General features: G+C 32.1%; 1 protein-coding gene across 13 annotated transcripts in view; it reads right to left on the reverse strand.

Moving 5' to 3' along the window:
- Positions 1 to 20,403, reverse strand: part of OXR1 (oxidation resistance 1) — a 593,469-nt gene that overhangs the window by 42,083 nt on the left and 530,983 nt on the right. For all 13 annotated transcript variants that reach the window (XM_056823193.1, XM_056823192.1, XM_007488210.3 and 10 more), the window contains one exon: positions 10,311 to 11,047. In XM_056823193.1, coding sequence (XP_056679171.1) covers positions 10,311 to 11,047 — 737 coding nt within the window. The remainder of the gene's footprint in view (positions 1 to 10,310; positions 11,048 to 20,403) is intronic.

Genomic DNA, 20,403 nt, shown 5'->3' on the forward strand with positions numbered 1-20,403 from the left:
TTTTTTCAAGGATAAAATTCAGACACAGGAAATCAAGACCATCAAGATGCCCAAAGATCTATATTTTTGTATTTAAAGGGGGTGTGAAGTCAACAGACAAAATGGAAAATGTTCACATGATACTTTTTCAAAGAATTTTCCACTAATAAGGGTCAGGTCATAGAACTTGTAAAAACTGCAAAACGTAAGTTTTCAAATATGATAAATATAAGCATCCCTAATCAAATTTTCATTCCCAAAAGAGAGACACAAATGAGGCAGAGATACATGCTCACTTGCCTGACCCTATGGTCTCAAGGGAACTCAGAAATACATAAGGGTATTTCAACACAAACTATCACATAAAGGGAAATGGGGTTCTTTATTTGTTGTCTGAAAAACACTGGCATAATCTTAAACTGATTTGGTAATGTCCTCCCACTACTTTTTAGATTTAAAAAAGTGCCAGAATTATGTATATATTTCCAACTCACAAACATGGGCTCATGAGTATATATGCATACATACACACCAACTCAAAAATAATTTTTTTAAATCATTTAAAAACAAAACAATTTCCCAACAACTTCTTGCACCAAAAAATTTGGGGTACTGATTTTGTGAATTAAAAGGTCTATAATATTCCCAAATTTTACACACTTATGACATTACATTTTAAAACTATTTTATACAACAGGGCCATTGTTTTATCCATAGTTAACTGGATGTCTATTTGCTGAACATTTCAGTTATCTAAGGTTTTATGATAGCAAATATTCAAAATCAATAATTTTTATATATATTACAACTTCTCTTTTTTCCCCCTTAATATTTTCATATGCAGTTAGGTGGCAGGTGGATAAAATGCTACATCCTGTTTCATAAATTTAATAGTTATATGACCCTAAATAACTTAAGCTCTAAGTCTCAGTTTCCTCATCTGTAAAACTGGGACAAAAATAGCAACTAATGGCACAGAGCTATAATGAGACTAAATATCATAATATATTGGTGTATGGTAGACAGCTAAGTGACTGTGATTCGAGTGCTGGTCCTAGAGTCAGAAAGAATCATCTTTGTGAGTTCAAACCTGACCTCAGACAATTAGTAACTAAGTGACCCTGGGCAAGTCACTAAATCCTTGGTTTAGTTCCTCATCTGTCAAATAAGCTGGAGAAGAAAATGACAAACTACTTTAGGGTCTTTGCCAAGTAAACTAGAAATGGGGTCAATGAAGAATCAGACACAAATGAAATGACTAAACAACCATAACAACAACAAATAATGCGTGTATTTAAGTATATGTGTGTGTATATATATATAAAATCAACTTATGTCAAAAATAAGTCCATCACATAAATGCAAAAATAAGCACTTTATATACTCTGTCTCATTTAATCTTTAAAATGCCTGTGGGTTTTCAAATCCAGCCTCTGAAACGTCCCAGCTATGTGACCTTAGGAAAGTCCCTTAACCACTCTTTGCCTATGGATCACTGCCTTGTCATGGCAGAGGGGTCTGCATAGTTCAGTGAAACTATGAGCCATGCTGTGCAGGGTTACCCAAGATGAATAGATCATAGTGGAGAGTTCTGACAGATTGTGATTCACTGGAGAGGGAAATGGCAAACCACTCCAGTATCTTTGCCAAGAAAATCCCACAAAGGTCCACAGGGTCACGAAGAGTTGGACACAACTGAAAAGACTGAATAAATAAATAGCAATTGTTACCATTCTTTTAATAGATATGAGTTAAGACAAGGCTATTTCAATCTGGTAATCCAATAATCCTCCCCTCCCCCCCAAATCTTTCTCCCAAATCTTCTCTTTTCTAACCATTTTCAAGTATTTTAACTGATCACAGTTAACTTTTCCTATATGTTCTCCAATTTATCATTATCTTTCCTTTACACAAAATTAAATGATATTCCAGGTACAATATGATCCAAGAGACAGCTCTATTCTCAGATACATATATTTATTACGACTCATTTTCTTTGTTTCCATATTTTCATATTAACTCAACAGAATTTGTGCACACAAATCAGAATGATTTACCTTTAGTTTTATACTAAACATTAACTGTTTTAACACAAAAGATAAATTCTAATTATGTGACTTGTCTATTGAATACAATCCTACTCTTGGATCAATATATGTCCTGAAAAGTAATGTATAAATCTTCATGATGTCAAGAATTATCTTGGTCATCCTGGTCAAACACTCTAATGGCTCTTCTTGTTACTTTATATTTTGTATATCTTTAAAAGAATTGAGTTTCAAATTCACTGTATTCTATAAATTTAACTATTTTTGAAGGCCCATCATGAGGTTAATTGGAAGGTGGGTATGTCCTTGCTAACAGTTAAAATTTACCAGAACAGGCAGAGAAAGGAACTATCTGCCAGAAGATATACTGTAGCAGCAAATGTCCTGGATTGCTAATAAAAGTTTTTCAGATATACTAAAGATCCTGAATTACTGGTTGGGGAACCCCTCTTCAAGGCAAGAGAAATCCAATTCGATGCTTTAGGATTGCTAAAACATTCTGATAAATTTGAGCTCCAATCATGACTCTGCAACTGCCAAATTGTAAGACCTTCTTAGCTTCTCCAGGACTCAGTTTATTCTATAAAATATGTATAGCTGACTCTTCTAAATTCGTTCTTCCTAAAGTACATGATGTAGAACTTAACCAAGTATAATATTTATCTGGTCAAATAAAATCTACATTTCTATTTGCTAACATGATGATAGCTATATTGGAATGTTTCTCTTTAAAAAAAATTATTGTCTTTTGTCTTTACATCAGTTATTTGTACTGCCCCTGCTCCTGAATGAATCTTTCCTTGTGATAAAGGAAAGTAATTAAGGAAAAACATCTTATAGAGTAGGCAATGAATATGATATTGTCTTAGTAATTCTCTGCCTCTTTAGAAGTGGAGCATATTTCATTGAGGGTGGTCACATCATTTGCTGTCTAGAACCTTCAATGTTTTTCAATTGGCTCAGTGCTGAACTTCCTTTGACAGATCTTTTTAGGGTGGCTCAGTGCTGAACTTCCTTTGACAGATCTTTTTATTTATACTATAGTAATAATATTTCAAGAAGAAATTGAGCAGAAACAACCCTAAAATTCACATTAAATATTCCCTAATATATCAAACACATTGGAATAAATCTGTGTTTTTAAAACATGTATTATATAGCAGAACTGACTATATACATAGAAATGCTGATAAATTACGAATTTAGTTTGAATATTGCTACCTTTCTAAAATGTTTTAGCAAGGTAGCAATATTCAAATCAAATTTCTTTGCTGATTCTCTGGAAATTTTTAACTACACCATCATATAAAGTAATAATTTTACCTTTCTGTAATGAATATTAATATGCTCTTTTATTTTCTTATCTCTATCATTATAGCTAACCTTTTGTAAACCTCAAAATTTCTTAGACTTATAAATGTTGGAAATTTTGAGGTTTACGCTTTGTAGAATTAAGCTAAATAATAGTATGGGCAGAATTTTCTTGTTTTAGTGTTGCTTTTAAATAGTATGCCTTCAGGGGGCAGCTGGGTAGCTCAGTGGATTGAGAGTCAGGCCTAGAGACGGGAGGTCCTAGGTTTAAATCTGGCCTCAGACACTTCCCAGCTGTGTGACCCTGGGCAAGTCACTTGACCCCCACTGCCTAGCCCTTACCACTCATCTACTTGGAGCCAATACACAGTATTGACTCCAAGACGGAAGGTATGGGTTTAAAATATAGATAGATAGATAGATAGATAGATAGATAGATAGATAGATAGACAGACAGACAGACAGACAGACAGACAGACAGACAGACAGACAGACAGATAGATAGATAGATAGATAGATAGATAGATAGATAGATAGATAGATAGATTAGATTAGATTAGATAGATAATATGCCTTCAGAGGGCAGTTCAGTGGATTAAGAGCCAGGCCTGGAGACAGGAGGTCCTAGGTTCAAATCTGGCCTCAGACACTTCCCAGCCATGTGACCCTGGGCAAGTCACTTAACCCCCTTTGCCTAAAAATAAACAAATAAATAAATATGTAAACAAATAAATAAATAGTATGCCTTCACAAAAAGCAGCATGGTATAATGAAAAGAATACTCAACTTGGAATCTGGGGAGGGAAGATTCAAATACACTAGCTCCATGACCATGAGTGAGTCATTTGCCTCATAAAGCCTCAATCAAATACTTATAGCTCAGAGGGCTATTGGAGGAATCAAATAAGAAAATATACAAATATTATAGCACTACATAAATTTTAGTTATCATTACCCCTATGATTAGATAAATCTCCTCAAAGTTAAGTACTGTTTGATCATGTCTGCATCTTCAAAGAGTTCTATCTATAGATAGATAGCAAGAAGTTTATTTTGTAGTAAGTCAGAATTCAATCAGTAAATGCTATACTTTAAGATCATTTTTATGGAATCACTGGATTTTACAAACAAAAGACTTAAAAATGAGTCCAATCATGACATTTTCTCATTGACAATGAATACTTTATTTGTCAAAAACATAAATGGTTCCCTTAGTAGCATCTCTAAAATAATCCTCTGAGCTATATATACACTTCAAAAATTATATGAGAGCAGTATTATAGTTTTGAACCTATAGAATAACTAAGAGGCACAATGGAAAGCACACTAAATCTGGACAGAGGTTCAAATCACAACATTAACCTAGAAAAATATCTGGATCTCAATTTCCTTAACTATGAAATAAAGGGTTGCCCAGGAGTCTCTTCTACTTCTAAATCTTGCTATAGTAAAAAATCTCTATATTAAGTCTGGTAAAGTCTATGGACTGATAAAAATGTTCTTAAACAAAATACACAGGATGACAAAGGATATTATATTGAAATATAATTTATATAATATTAAAAATAAGTTTACAAGTCCTACAAATAAGAACCTTTGCTCTATACACAAATATTGCTACTAAATATTTCTATTACTATCACAAAAAATATAGTTCACCACAGATGTTTTTCCTAAGTTAACTCTTACTGCTCTATTTCCCCAGTAAGATTTGTGAGAGCTTAAATTAATGGTTCTTAATGCAGTCTTTAAATACTGAACATTCAGAATTTACCAATTCAAAAAATGGAATTGCCTCTTTTCTCCCATCCTATCTATTTACTATGTTAAAATACTGGAATGGTATCTAGCAAACTTGGTCAGTTGATTTTTCTCCTTCAAATAGGATGCTAAATTCTTTGGCCTACTATCCTATCATGTTGTATGAACTTCTGATTTTTTAACAGAAAATTGGTAGGTAACATATTAGACCACTTAATTTATTAGAGATAGATATTTTGCTCTCTCTGAAGATTATTTAATATCTTATAAGATGTGTGAATAAAAATGCCTTTCTTTTTAGTCATTAACTTCTTTGATTCTTTGATTAATCCACTGATATTATCAATAAAGACTTATATAAAATATCTTCCTGCATCACTTTTCTTTAAAATGTGTTCTACATAGTGCAAAAAGCTCAAATTTATAAGGCACTTTAAAGTTCACACACATTCATTCTATAATGTAATTAAAATTTTTAGAATTAGTACAACTATTTTTCCAATGTAAGGAAAAATCTGAGAAAGCTAATATGGAACACTGATTCACCACCTGTACAGCCTTTTAGTTTCAAGATAATATTGAGCAAGAAGAGCTTTGGTAAATCTATCAATTACTTATTCCTTTTTTAATGGGTAAATACTCATATACTACTCTTAAGTAATAAAATATAAGTTTATGATATTCTATACAAGAATTATAACAAGTGGGTTCCAATTTGGAGTAAGGATTAAATCCTTCATACTCATTAATCAATGTATATTGAGTAAAATCACCTTTATTTAGAACTAAGGAATTCAGAAACTACTAGTAAGTGAACTGTGTTGTCCTATATTTCACTGTTGTCTAGTTCAATTGTTTTTTCAGTTGTGTCTAAATGTCAAGGGGTTTTCTTGGCAAAAATGCTGTTCACCATTTCCTTTTCCAGCTCATTTTACAAATGAGAAACTGAGACCAACAGGGTTTAAGTGACTTGTCCAGGATCACACAGGCAGCAAATGTCTGAAACCAAATTTCAAACTCATAAAGGTGTCTTCTTAATTCCAAAACTAGTGCTCTATCCACTGTGCCATCTAGCTGTCATATGTTGCTGGAGTAAATTTAGTTTTCTTATGAACAAATCATGTGCTAATTATAAAGTTTCTAACAAATATAAAATGTTTTTACAAAAGATCCTATAATACTTTTAATTGGCAATATTTTAATAGTAGTTAGTTCAAATAACAACTTCTGAAAGTAATAAAATGGCATTTAATAATCATACTCTGGAACTACAAAAAAACCATGATCTCATTAAGGAACTGGCGATCAAGGCAAGAATGGGAACTTAAAAATTCACTGCCAAATAAAAATTGTCTCCAAACTTAACTAGGTTGGTTCTCAGACTACAGATATAGGTGTTATTAGACATAAAAATGAACTATAGTAGGAATGATCAGATCTCGTGTTATTCTGGAATAGATCTTGACAAACTCCACAATGAAATACCCAGAAAGACTTTAAGGAAATTCTATAATTAACACTTTACAGTAACATAGTCTGTTTCTTATTGGTCAAAATTATTAAGGTTTTCCTACACAAATTTTACTTTGTAAATTTTAAAAGGAAAATATAAGGATGATACTTTTAGTAATTTGGAGGAAATTGTGCAGTGCTTTCAATAATTTTAAGGTTGTCTTATAAAAAAAAATTTAAATACAAATATTCACTTGATATTGATTTATCACAAATCATTGAAGACCACAATTCTGGAAGAATCAAAGTAGCAGGTGACTTAAAGGAAATAGAAGAGATGCACAGTGACTGCAGCCATTGGAGGCTGGACTATATTTCCAAATGTTGACCCTCTATTGTAATTGGAAGAAGTAGTCTAGTAATGTTTAAAAAAAAGTAAAGAAATCTTTCCATCATTGTGAGATGAAGATCTATCTTTAATTGTGTGAAATTAGCGTTGGAGGTCTCACTATGCCCAGACTGTGGCAAAACTCCTCATTTAGATGTACAACAGTCTGTTGGCTTTTGATATTCAATTAATGTAAATAATTAATAAAACCAAATGTACAGGATATATTACTAAAGCTTGGGAAATATTTGTTAGGAGAGTTAATACATTCCAATAAAGAGGAGCCCCTTCTCTTGTCCTTCTGGTGATTTAGCACCAATTAAGACTTCTTGTTTGGACATTGGACCTCTGTTAAATGTCTCAATCTCTAAACTATATGGTTCATGGTATGTCACAAGCATAGTTAATCATTGCAGTTTGAAAGTAACAACAGAAAATATAGAAATAAATCTGATCAAGATACAATTAAATTTTCAGTTATCACTAACTGATACTACAAATAATAGCTTGACATAATCAGACTTAACTCACTCTTGAAGATAAACTAGAGGCACCTCTCTGAGCCATGAACTCAGAGAAACCTATAGTGAATATAAATCCTTCACAAGAGCAAATACCAACTTGCCCTTGTAATACAGTCCTAATTTCCACAACTGACTCAATGATGGTTTCATTATCTTTGCAAAGAATCAGGATTCAGTTGAGCTGTGCACTTAACATTCCAAAGTTGATCACAGAAACTCTTATTGGTAGCTACAACATTCTAATATTCCATGTTATATCTATCTTTTCTACTAGTGTGGTTATTATATTATTATAATTGGTATCTTATATGTAGTAGTTTACTGAGTCTAACTGATTCTAAAATCATAACCCTAGCTAAATGATAAGTTGTGATTCCTTATTTTATAATCATTGATATAAAAGCAGTAAAATCAATTTCCTGTTCACATGTAGTCGGATAGATTACATTTAGTGTCTTACTGTACCCACAAAATATTTTTAAAAAAAGATTCTTTTAAGAAAGGACACTAGCACTTTGTGGAGATTCTCTGTCTACAAAGAGGCTTAGAAAGAACATGGAGAACAATCACTTAAAATAAGAAGGCATGGATGAATGACAATCTATATAAACATGAAATATAAATTCACTGATACACCAAGATAAGGATTAATATACTAATCCTCTATCTTGTGCCTAAAAGTTGATATATGAAGACAAGCAATGTAAAGAGAAGGCCTACACCCACAGAAACTGTAAAGAAAAATGCTATGCTTGCCTAAAACTTTCCTTATTTTTTCCCCTTTTTGTTTATTTTGTTCTTTGTAAACTCTTCTTTCTACTCTGTTCATGCATGGCACTTCACATATGGGTTTCTTAGAGTCTCAGGGCCATTTTAATCTATTAAAATGTAAAACCACACTAAGTCTCTTAGTATATGCTGGGAAGTTTGAGCTTTTTTCAAAAATACTTCCTACAAAGCCTTCATTTTAAACATTTAAGCTTTTGGCTCTCTCACTTGGGTTTATTGCTTTCTCACTTCATATACATATTTTCTCATGTTATTAAGGTTCAATGATCATGTCTAATCAATTTCTTATATACTTTATCTTCATATTGTCTTGCCCCCATCACCCTACTCTCCAGACAGCATTTCCGTAAGGCATAAGTGTTTGCTACTTTACGTCATTCACAGTGTAGAGATGGTAAATACTTAATGTTTACTGACTAGATGACTGATATTAAGTTGAAACCATGCCTGGAGGGGGCAGGATTATTTGTATAAACACTAAACATTATTATACAAACAGCCACAAAACTTTAAGTATCCCTGTCAAGAAGAGTACATTTTACCTCCATTTTAAATAATAATGATAATTGTAAAAGCTAGCATCTATATAGCACTTTTAAGGTTTACAATGTACATGCTACTTCATTTGCACCTCACAACCACCCTATGACATAGATGTTTATTAGTATCCCCATGTTACAGGTGAGGAAATTGAGTCCCAGAGAAGCTAAGTGATTTACCAAGGGCCAGACACAGTGTTTGAAGGAACATTTAAACTCGCATCTTCCCAATCTAAATCCAGGATTCTCTATCCACCTTGCCACTTCAGTGCCTACAATCTTCCTTTATTCAAATAATATATACCTTTTATTTTGTTCTATAACTCTCTCAGCTCCTACCTCTTCTTGAGTTCAGGAGTTTAAAGAAACTATTCCTAGAAATGTATTTCCTTTTGTTTAGCAAACCAAAACATTTTCCCTTGAAAATTATTCAATACAGGATGTAGTCCCCTATTAAATGGCAAGCTCCTTGAGGACAAAGAGCTACCATGACCTTTGTACTTATAACCACAGTGCTTGGCATAAAAGAAGTGTTAAATAAATACTTTTTATACGTACACTCGCACACATGAATATATTAAAAATAAGAAAGGTGCTAATTACAAGGGGAATCTTTAACTTATAGAGTGTAAGAAAAAAATTTAATTCTAGGTTAGCTGTTTACAACCTTTAGGAAACGTGGAGAAAAAAATAACAAATGGAAAAGGTTTCCACTTCAGTCAAATAAAAAATGAATGAAGCCACAATGAAACTGAATATGTTGTGTACAATTAAAAATATAGTATTTTCCATATTACTAATGAAAGAGAAAAATATAAAATTGAATAATAGTATTTTATTTATTTTAAGTTAAGTAAAGGAAATCAAATTAAATCTGGAAATGAAACAAAAGCAAAAGACTTATTGAGATTTTAAGGAAATCTGGAGCCACTTTAAAGGGAGTATAAAATGGTGAAAATTAATTTTTATATTATTTATATAATTTACTTCAAAAAGTAATTTTCCTTTTCCTTGACATAGATATATTACTCAAATTTGAAGGTTGTGAGCCATGATTACAAGGGGGTGTGTGTGTGTGTGTGGTATGTGATGTGCTCACAGCTAAAAAGAAGAAAATAGAGGGATTTTCATAAACAGATGATACTTGGAACAATAAGGATAAAAATGAAGAGGGATAAAGCAGATTACTCTGTGTGTATGTGTCTATGAGAAAAACCTCATCTGATAAAAAGTAAGATATGGATGTGGAAACAGAGGGAAAAGAGAAGAAAACAAAGCTGTATAGGGCAATTCCCCATGCATAATACTGGTAGCATCACCAGCTTGTCTGTCACCTGGAGTAAGACACACGCACACGTGCATGTGTATATGTGTGTATATAAATGTGCTTGGGATAGGCAATTTAATTGGGAAGACAGCAGATGTCATCTGTCATTGATGTCCAAAAAGTCCACATTTAGAATTTGCAAAATATCTATGGTATAAACAAAATTATTTTTAAGTAGATCATAACACTTACCTTCTATATGTCCATCTGCAGTTGCTATTTTATGTTTACTTTCTTTTTGAGACACCTGCTGAATATTTTCCCTTTGCTGTTTGGTTTGTTCCATAGTGTGGCTTTTCCAGAGTTTACGTAGCTCTTCCACCTCTATCTGAAAGTCCTGATGTTTTTCCTCTCCTTGTTCCCCTTTGTTCATAGTTTCCTTCTTTTGAGATCCTGAGACTTCTGCAAAATGCTTGTTTCCTTTTTTATCTTCTGATCCTTGTAATGAATTTGTGTTTATTCTGACCCTCATGTTATTTTCCTCTTGGCTTTGTGTTTCTTGTAAAGATTGTTGAGGGATGTTTGTAACTGGATCTACTACTTCTGGACTGTCTAAATTTGTTTTATGACCTAGAGTCTCCATATCATGGGCAGACTGCGTAATATTGCCTTTTAAGTTATCAGAAGTAACAGAAGAATCTGGAATGACTGTTACATGTTTTATACCAGCTTGCACAGTTTGGGCAGATTCTGATGATGCATCAGATTTTTTTTGATGTAACTCATCTAAAGAAATGATCTCTTCTTGTATTGGAGAGAGTTCTGATTCTGTGAATACATCTTCAGAGAGAGACTCCTCAGTGCTCCTAGGTGCAGTGCTGGCGCTGTCATTCCCTGTATCCCGAATTCTTGAGTCTAGGTCATCAGTATTACTTCTTGTCATTTTCTTTAAAAAGCTGATGTCCCTTACTGACAATTGATCTACCTCTCTGTCAGCAGACAAAAATAAAAGTTACTATACTTAAAAATATCTTCTATTTATCTTAGACAAACTTATCATGAATCAAAAACAGTGAAAGGGGTTTACAATTATATAATACAGATTCTGCCCTAATATTTAGCTGCCAACAATTTTCAGGTACCAAAAATTTTATGAATATCTTCTCCACCTAGGCCACAGGTATCAAAACAAATTAAATAAAACCTTTTCTCCATGTATACAGGAGAAATTATGTGTATTCTTAGAAGCTATATGCAAAAGTTATTCTCATCTGCATATCTCCAAAATAAGAACAATACAAGTTTTGAAAGTTGGTATAACTCTTAGTTTATAATTTGTCACTTAATAATAACTAGAAAATTAATTAGAACATAAAATTCAAATTTCCAAGGTTTTAATAGTTCAAAATAAGGGGATTATATATATATGTACATATATATATATGTATGTATATATATACATACACATAAATAAACATATAGCTATATATGAGAATCAACTGGAATTGCTCAAATATTTTAAGAAATCATTTTCTCTACTTTATTTTTCAATTTAAGCAGTAGAAATGTTACTAAAGTTCACAATAAATTGAATAATATTTTAGTAAGAGTTAATTATTTAAATATACTATAATGAATAGTTGCAGTCATAAAGCAAATAATCACAGTTCTCAATTTATCAATTTTGTATAATTATATCTCCATATCCTATTTTGTCTAAAGTGATATCTTAGTGAAGCATGACTGTCAATAAGTACATTAATTTTATTAATGTCTAAACAAGTTAAATAATCAATTATAATTGTGAATTTTAAATATCTTTTAAAACAATATCTAACAGAGTCAAGAAATGAGGATATATATAATGGTACTTCATTAACCCCAAAGTTACCCTGAAGTCAATTCACAAATATTAAATATCTTTAATGCTCTATTAACATATAAAGGATAAAACCTCCTTAGAGATAAGGAAATGTGAAAAAACATTAAAACACTTTATTCATTACTAATAAATCCAGGATGATTTTTTAGCAAGGAGTCTTTCTCAACGGTCAAAATTTTTAAACTTTATAGAATCCTCAAATTTTTATGAAAAAATCAATGCAGCACATATTTTTTTAAGTAAAAGACCTGAGAAATATATTTAGGAGTAAATCTAAAAAGAATGGAAAAGCACTCCAAATACAATGAAGAAGTCATGCAAATTGGCTTAGAAGAAATATAATAAAATTGTACAACTTTCTACTATCTCTTTATATATATATAGAGTACATTTGCCAAGAACATTTTTGTCTATCATCGTTTCATAAAGATATTCTCAAGAGTATTCATTGCAAGGGACCTTAGAAACAATCTAATATGGACTTCAATCACATCTGGTAGGAATCTCTTTTACAACATATTGAAATAAGAGGTCATTCAGCTTCTGCTGGAAGACCTAAAGTGATAATGAATGTACTCTTTCCTGAAATAGTCACTTTTGGATAATTCATGTTTTATTTAGAATTATATATGCACTAAAAAAACTCTAGTACTGGCACTATATGGCCATAATACCAAGATCAAGGGATCTACAAATGAACTATATTAAGGGAAATTTCAGTTGTCCTGATTTAGACATTTTTAAGAAAAGGAAACTCACACACTAAATTAGATGAGCTATGTTCTATATATATAGAGCAAAGCATTATAGAACATCATGAGGATCTTCAATACTTCAATGGGCCTATAATTTCAAAAAAGTAGGTATTGTCTCTCATTTAAGCTTATGATTTTTAAGAGTTGCTATGGAAAAAAAAAATTGTGGACCTGTGACCAAACTTGTTTCTCCAAAATAGTCCATCATTGGAGCTCATACTTTTAGCTTATTAGACCCTGCTAGGGCTATGCTCTCCTAACACAAAGCCTTTAAGAACCCATGACTCCTTTACCTTCAAGATACAAGCATTCAAATACAACATTAATGAAAGGAAGACCTTAACAGATATATGAAAAAAAATTCCTCCCAAATTTAGGATTAGTTTAAAATACATAGCAAATAAGAATCAAACTTCAAGGTCACAGAATATGAGGGTTTAGAGAGACCTCAGGGGTCAATTGGTTGAATTCATATATGATCAAGAAGCTTCTCTATAACCTAATAATCAGGTCCTTCAGGCTTCATTTGAAAACCTCCAATGAGCAGGAACACACACTATCTCCTACGCTGGCCCATTTCATTCTATTTCACTCCTTAAGTGTTTGGAAGGTTTTACTTACATTAAGCCTAAATAAGAGACTTTAAAACTTCTAACATTGTTTTTAGTTCTTCTTTCCATACCAAGCAAAACAAGTCAAAATTTTCTTGCACAAGATAATACTTAAAAATCTTTAAGATAGCTATCAATCTTATCTCTTCTACTACAGGCTAAATATCCTCAGTTTCTTCAATTAATCTTCATAAAGCCTGATCTCCTGGCCTTTCCCATCTTAACTGCCTTTTTCTGGATGCTCTCCATCTTACCAATGTCCTTTCTAAAGTCATGTTCCCAGAACTAAACACAAGACTAGATTGCGCCTATCTAGAGCAGAGTACAGAAGAACCAATGCTTTTTGCTATGCAAGTCATCTCAGCGAGAAACCTGAGCCTCCATTACCTTTCTTGACAACCACATTGGTGACTTACTTGTAAGGAATTTACAGCCAGCTAAAACCCTCCAATCTCTTCCAGATTAACTGTAATGTAATCCATGCCTCTCCTATCTTATATTTTTAAACTGACTTTTTAAAACAAGTACCAAATATTGATTTATTTTTATTAATTTCATTTTCATCACATTTAATTATTCTAGCCTGTCCACATCTTTTAGAATTCTGATTTTTGCCATTCAGTGATCCCTAGACTTTTTTTGGTACCATCTGCCAAGCTGATTAAGCTTGACATGTCAAGATAAACTATGTCAATCATGTAGTTATACAGCATTATTTTATTTCTGAGATATTCAAATCGATATATCCATTTTCAATCATTACTTTCATACTAAAAAACTAAGATTTGCTCAAAATAGTTGAATTTCCATTTGATCATTTTCTATTCATTACTCTACCAATTTGCTCTGGAATATATTATTCTGTTTAAACTCCATACCACTCTATCTTCCTTGTTAATAGAAAACTGTATATTGTCCTACTTTCTCTATTCCTGATCTGGAATATAAAACAAATCAAATCAATTTAATGAGAGTTTATAAAGTACCTACTATGTGTCAGGCCTTATGCTAAATGCTAGTGATACAAAGAAAAGAAAAAGCATTCACAACCCTCAATAAACCCAAAGTCTAATGTAGAAGATCCATGCTAAAGAAATAATCAGGATCACACAGACTTGATCTACCACAAATTATCTTCTCCAACCTCAATGGAATTTTGCCACTGTTCAGCAGTCTCTTTATTTAACTCTTACATATTTTCTAGTGCATTTCATTGCCTCGTTCATCCACAAAATGAAGGAAACGTAAAAATCAAAATGATTATGTGAAAGTATTTTCTAATTGCTAAAGCTATATGATTTTTTCCTATCTTTTCCCCCAAATTCCCAATCCTATATATATCCCTTTAACAGATGATTTGCTTCTTATTTCACTGAGAAATTCAAGGCTAAGTAATGATACTGTCAAATAAATCAGTCTTTATCTTACAGAAAGAGGATGTATCTGCTCCTCTAAAGCTAGCCCTTTCACTTTATGCTCTAAATATCATTCCTTCTAGACTCTTTGTTATTAGATTTAGAATCATGGGAAGTGGAATTTTTTTAGTCCAATCCTATATTATAGATGAGGGAACTGAAACAGAAATGAATTGCCTAGAGTCACACAAGTAATAAACATAGAGCCAGAATGTGTTACTAGTCTCTCTATACCAGAACCAATCCTTTTTCTGCTGTACCAAATTGCCTTTAACCTTCTTTTCCAGAATAATCAGACTTTTTCTCTCTCCCAACTGGCTCCCTTTCTGTCTTCTAATATACACAAGTCTCTTCTATATCTTGACCAAACTTTTGCCGAGTGTACTTGGAACCTTTTAGCAATTACTTCTCACCTGCCTTCCACTGCCAAATTTCTTCTGAGCTGCTGAAATCACTAACTCCCTCAAACAACATAAGAAATAAGTACCACCTATATGCCAGACCAACAACAATCAACAGGACTTTTCTATTCAACAGGCCTTCTACAATTTGCATGGTTAAAAAATATATTTTTTCCTAAAACAATTCTACTAAAAGTCACCAGCACCTTCCAAGGGTTCTTTTTTTTTTTTAATCTCAGTCTTTATTCCATAGCATCTGACCCAATTGAAAGGCACCACATCCTGCATGAAATCCTCCCTTGTAATCCATGACTTTACAATATCCCTTTGTATTTACTTTGTTTTCCTTTGCTGGCCAGACTTCTTCCTGTATCCTTACTGAGGTTCTAGATGTACTTCTGAAACTTTCCAAAAAGTACATCATTCACGGTCTTGCAGTTTCACTTCATCTAAGAAACTTAAACTATACCAAATTACTCCAGTTATCATTAACCTTTCCATTCTCTGAACTCCTACATTTATTGCCTTTACCTTTCAATTTAGGACTTAATTACATGCAGTTCTATATTTTTTACAAGTGTGTGTGTATTAATTTTGACTTTTAAATTAAATTTAACGTCCCATGAATTTAGGAATCATATGTATTTTTCCTATGCTATCTGGGACCATGATAGGTATCCATATACTGACTGGTTAACTACTGAGTTAATATTTGTGTTTGAGAGGGGAAAAGGCAGCTGAAAAGAATTATTTCTATGATACTTGTTATTTTGCCTTCATTCTCCACAAACTATAAATGAATATCTATTAGTTAAAGGGTTTCATTTTTAAGGAAAGAGCGTGAATCCCTAAGAAAATCAAAGCAGACACTTCTAGATTACCTAACCAATAAGATGGAGTATTAGACATTTTTTCTGATCTTCATGATCTCTCAAATCAAGAATTATGTGGAAGATATTAAAGGTATTTCCAAAAGCAAAGAATCAACAACCCAAATAAGGTAATAAAAACAGAGGACAATCCCCAATCCTTAAAGTGCTCCTTCAGCAAACCTCTACCTACCACCCATCATTCTCCAATGAAATTCCACAAGAAGATCTACTTGAGCTCTGGGATCCACTGGGCAATTTTATTACTGTTGGGATAGTGTCTGATAGCATACCCTCCAGTCCTGCTATCACTCTACTATTCTGTAGCAAGAAGCAACAGAAAATAACTCTACCTATTCTCTCCACTAGAAAGTGCCAACATGGCCTGAAGGAAAGGGGATGTGCATTCAACTGAGGCAAATCCTAGCCCTAAAAACGTCATCTAAAGGAGAGATAAAGGATGGTATAAAGTGAATTAACCAAGTATGGGAAGAGACTGAAATTCATTTAAGGTCCAGCCCTAAGGAAAAATAAATTATTAAAGAGGAATGAATCAAAAGGTTCACAACAGGGTAATATAAGGGGAAAAAAAAACCCTGAAATTAACAAAGATTGCAGGAGGAAGAAAACAGTTAAAAAACCTTAAATACAAGCAGATATCTTGACAGGGAAGATATAATAGCAAGAAACATAGCCTCCAGATTAGTCAAGTACAGATTTCTACAAATAAGTATTGCTAACACAAAGGAAAATAAATTAACACATGAACAGAGGCCCTACAGATACCTGAGAGTATCTAACCATAACAAGATGCTCCTCTGATTGTTCAAGAGAGAAATAAGAATTCCGAAAGAACTTGAGCTTTACATGACAGTAATAATTGGTAGAACTAAAAAACTGGATTCCCTAAGTGGCAAATCTCACTAAAAAAATTTGCGATTACATAAATGAAGAATAATCTGGAATATTCTATGAAAATAAAATATAATGATTTCAAAGACAGTATGCATAAATATAATGTAAAGATTTTAGAAGAATAGAACAAAAGGCCTGAACACCATAATGCAAGAAATAATATAAGAACATTACCCAGAACATTAAGCACAGAAAAAGTATCAATAAAAAATAAATCCCTGTATATTGCCTCAAGGAAAAAAGAAAAAAAATTGCTGAAAATTTCCACACACACACACACAGTAGTTAAAATAAACAGTTGCAATGACAACAAATTTTACAATCAGGACAAAGAACTTCAATTAAAAAGAAAAGGAAATTTGATTAACACAAGATTATTCTATATCCATTTTGTCTGCAGTAAGGAATGAAATAATGTGTTCTAAAGAATTTATCAAGGTGATTTATTCTGCAACTCTGAAGCTAATGACCAATGAAAAAAGGATGATCAATAAGTATATGAAACATTACTATAAGAAAAACTCCTCAAATGTGAACTAGTTATTTACTTTGCAAACACTTCAAACAACAGAAACACAAGAAAGTTAAAAGCAACAACTAAGGAAGGCACAAACAATTAAATAAAATTACTCCAGGAGGGAAAAAAAAGGCAAAAGTCAGGTCAACAAGCATTTATTAAGCATCACTCTGTCAGGCAATGTACTATAAACCTCATAAGACTTCACCTATAGATGAATCAATATTTTCTGTGGAACTATACTACAGAAGAGGAAGACCCATAAAAAGCAGCAGGGGAAGTATAAAAAAGAGGAATCTATAATTTACCCTAATCAAGACAGTGTTAAACAATGAAGGGAAAACAATGCCCATGTTCTCTCACAAAGAAGGCACACAGGAGAAAGGTTGTGGCAGCAAAAATAAAAGGATTAAAAAGGTAGGAAAGAGAAGGCAGTTAGATGGGTCAGGGGATAGAGAGCCAGAAGTGGAGACAGGAGGTCCTTGGTTCAAATCTGGTCTCAAACACTGCCTAGCTGTGAGACCCTGGGCAAGTCACTTAACCCTCATTACTCAGCCCTTACTGCTCTTGTACTTTGGGATCAATATAAGGTACTGATTCTAAGACAGAAGGAAAGAGTTAAAGAAAAAAAAACAACTGGGAAAGGATTTATTCCATCAGAAAGAAGGGGAGAAGATAAAATCTCTAAGGTAATTACATAGAAACTGTTTAAAAGACAAATTCAAGCTCTTACTACTACTCTTTTGCTTTGAAACCAATACTTAGAACTGACTCTTAAGACAGAAGGTAAAGGTAAAACAAAAGATGAAACTCAAATTAGATACCTTAGAAACTTCCATTCCAAGAGTAATACAGAGACATAAAGAAGAAATAAGCAAGTACAAGGACCATGAATCAAAGAATAAGTATTTAGGATAGACAGAAAGGGAAAAAAGAAAATTCATGAAGAGAACAAAAGAAAGATATTATTTTCAAAAAGAGGTACCAGTAGATGAAAAAGGAAAATACCTAACAAACAAAAAATTAAAGTAGAGGCAAGAAAAGGTAATTTTACTTGATTATTTAACTTTGAAAAAATAAAAGAACTATGTAGAAAAAAATAAAAAGAAACACACCTAAAAAGCAAAGATATACACAGAAAAAATACAGGAGGATTCAAGTAAAAGGACTCAACTACAGATGAATTAAAAAAAAAGAAGTTACACTAATGATATCAGATAATGGAAAAACAAATATTCACAGCACAGAAAGATAAATGAAGAAAATACATTATGCTGAAAGGAACTATGGGCAAGAAATCAATATCAATATTAAGTACATACTCCAAATACATTAGCATACAAATCCATGAAGGGCAAATTAGTTGAATTACAAGATGCAGATGATAATACAATATGGACAGAAGACTTTAATATGCTTCTTGGTTTTCAAAAAATTTAATAGAAAAATAAATATGAATACAGAAGTTTAACTGCTGTTGAGGCAAAAGGCTTATAGCATCTTCTAAATGGGGCTGTTACAAGAATATATGTATTTTTTAGTGCCACATGGCATTTTTACAAAAACTGACCATGTTTTGGAGCACAAAGATATTGGAAATAAATGCAAAAAGGCTGAAATTGTGAGAATATCCTTTTTAATTCATAATTTAAAAAAATAGATTCAACGATCACCAAAAAAAGTCACAAAATCAAATGGACACAACAATAAAATCCTAAATAATGGTTAAGTCAAAAAACAAATCATAGAAACAATAATTATGTGAAAGAAAATTATAATGATGAAACAACATACCAAAATTTCTGGGATGCAGCTAAAGCAGTCCTCAGGGGAAAAATTACATCCCTAAAAATATACATTAACAAAATAGAAAATGAAGATTAATGAACAGAATATGCATTTTTTAAAATTAGAAAGTCAACAAATAAATAAAAATAAGCATAAAAGCAGACAGAAAATTAAAGGAAACAAAGTGGAAACCAAAGACTACATACATAAATGATAAAACTAAAAGCTAATTCTTTGAAAAAACTAACAAAATTGATAAACCTTTAGAAAATCTGAGCAAAAATAAGAGCAGAAAATCAAATCAAAAGAACTGAAAATGAACAAGGTGAAATCATAACAAAATAAAAGAAATAGAATGAATTATAAAAACCTAGTATTCATAATGTTATACTCAACCTAACAGAAAATGAAATAAGAGATCTTAAATAATACAATCTCAGAAAAGGAAAGAGAACTCTCTAGAGAGTAAATAACCTTCTTCCCCATCCTATTCCCTGTCCCAAAAAACCCTCCTGGTGCTGATTTATTCCTAGAAAAATTCTATCAAACAATTAGTACCAATTTAAAGAACAATTAGTACCAATATTACACAAAACTTTCTACTAGGTTCCTTTTCTGAGATAAAAGCTGTCCTGATGCCTAAGCTAGAGGACAGAGTAAAAAAACTATGAACCAATTATCTTAATGACTTAACAATTCAAAAATTTTAAATAAAATCCTGTGAAACAGCCTTAAGAAATAATTCATGACCAAGTTGGATTCATACTGGTGATGTAGGGATGATACTTAAAAATTAGGAAAACAAACAATATAATTACAATATTACAAAAACAAAGATCTCTAAAATCACATCATTATCTTAATAGAAAAATAGAAAAAGCCTTTGACAGAGAGTAATACTCATTTACACTAAAATCTCTAAAAAACAAAAGCATAGAGACCGTTTCAAAATATCATTACAAGTATCAACCTAAGACCAAAAGAAAGATCATTTGTAATATGCATGCACTAAATGTGTTCCCAATAAATATAGACGTAAGGCAATTATGCCCTCTTATCTAATTATTTGATGTAGTTCTAGAAATGCTAGGTGAACCAACAAGGCAAGAAAAAAGAATGTAACAGTTTAAAGGTAGGAATAGGAAAATTACAAAACAATCCCTATTTGCTAATGACAGGATTATTTACTCAG

This window comes from Monodelphis domestica, chromosome 3 (assembly GCF_027887165.1).
Source record: "Monodelphis domestica isolate mMonDom1 chromosome 3, mMonDom1.pri, whole genome shotgun sequence".
NCBI lineage: Eukaryota > Metazoa > Chordata > Mammalia > Didelphimorphia > Didelphidae > Monodelphis > Monodelphis domestica.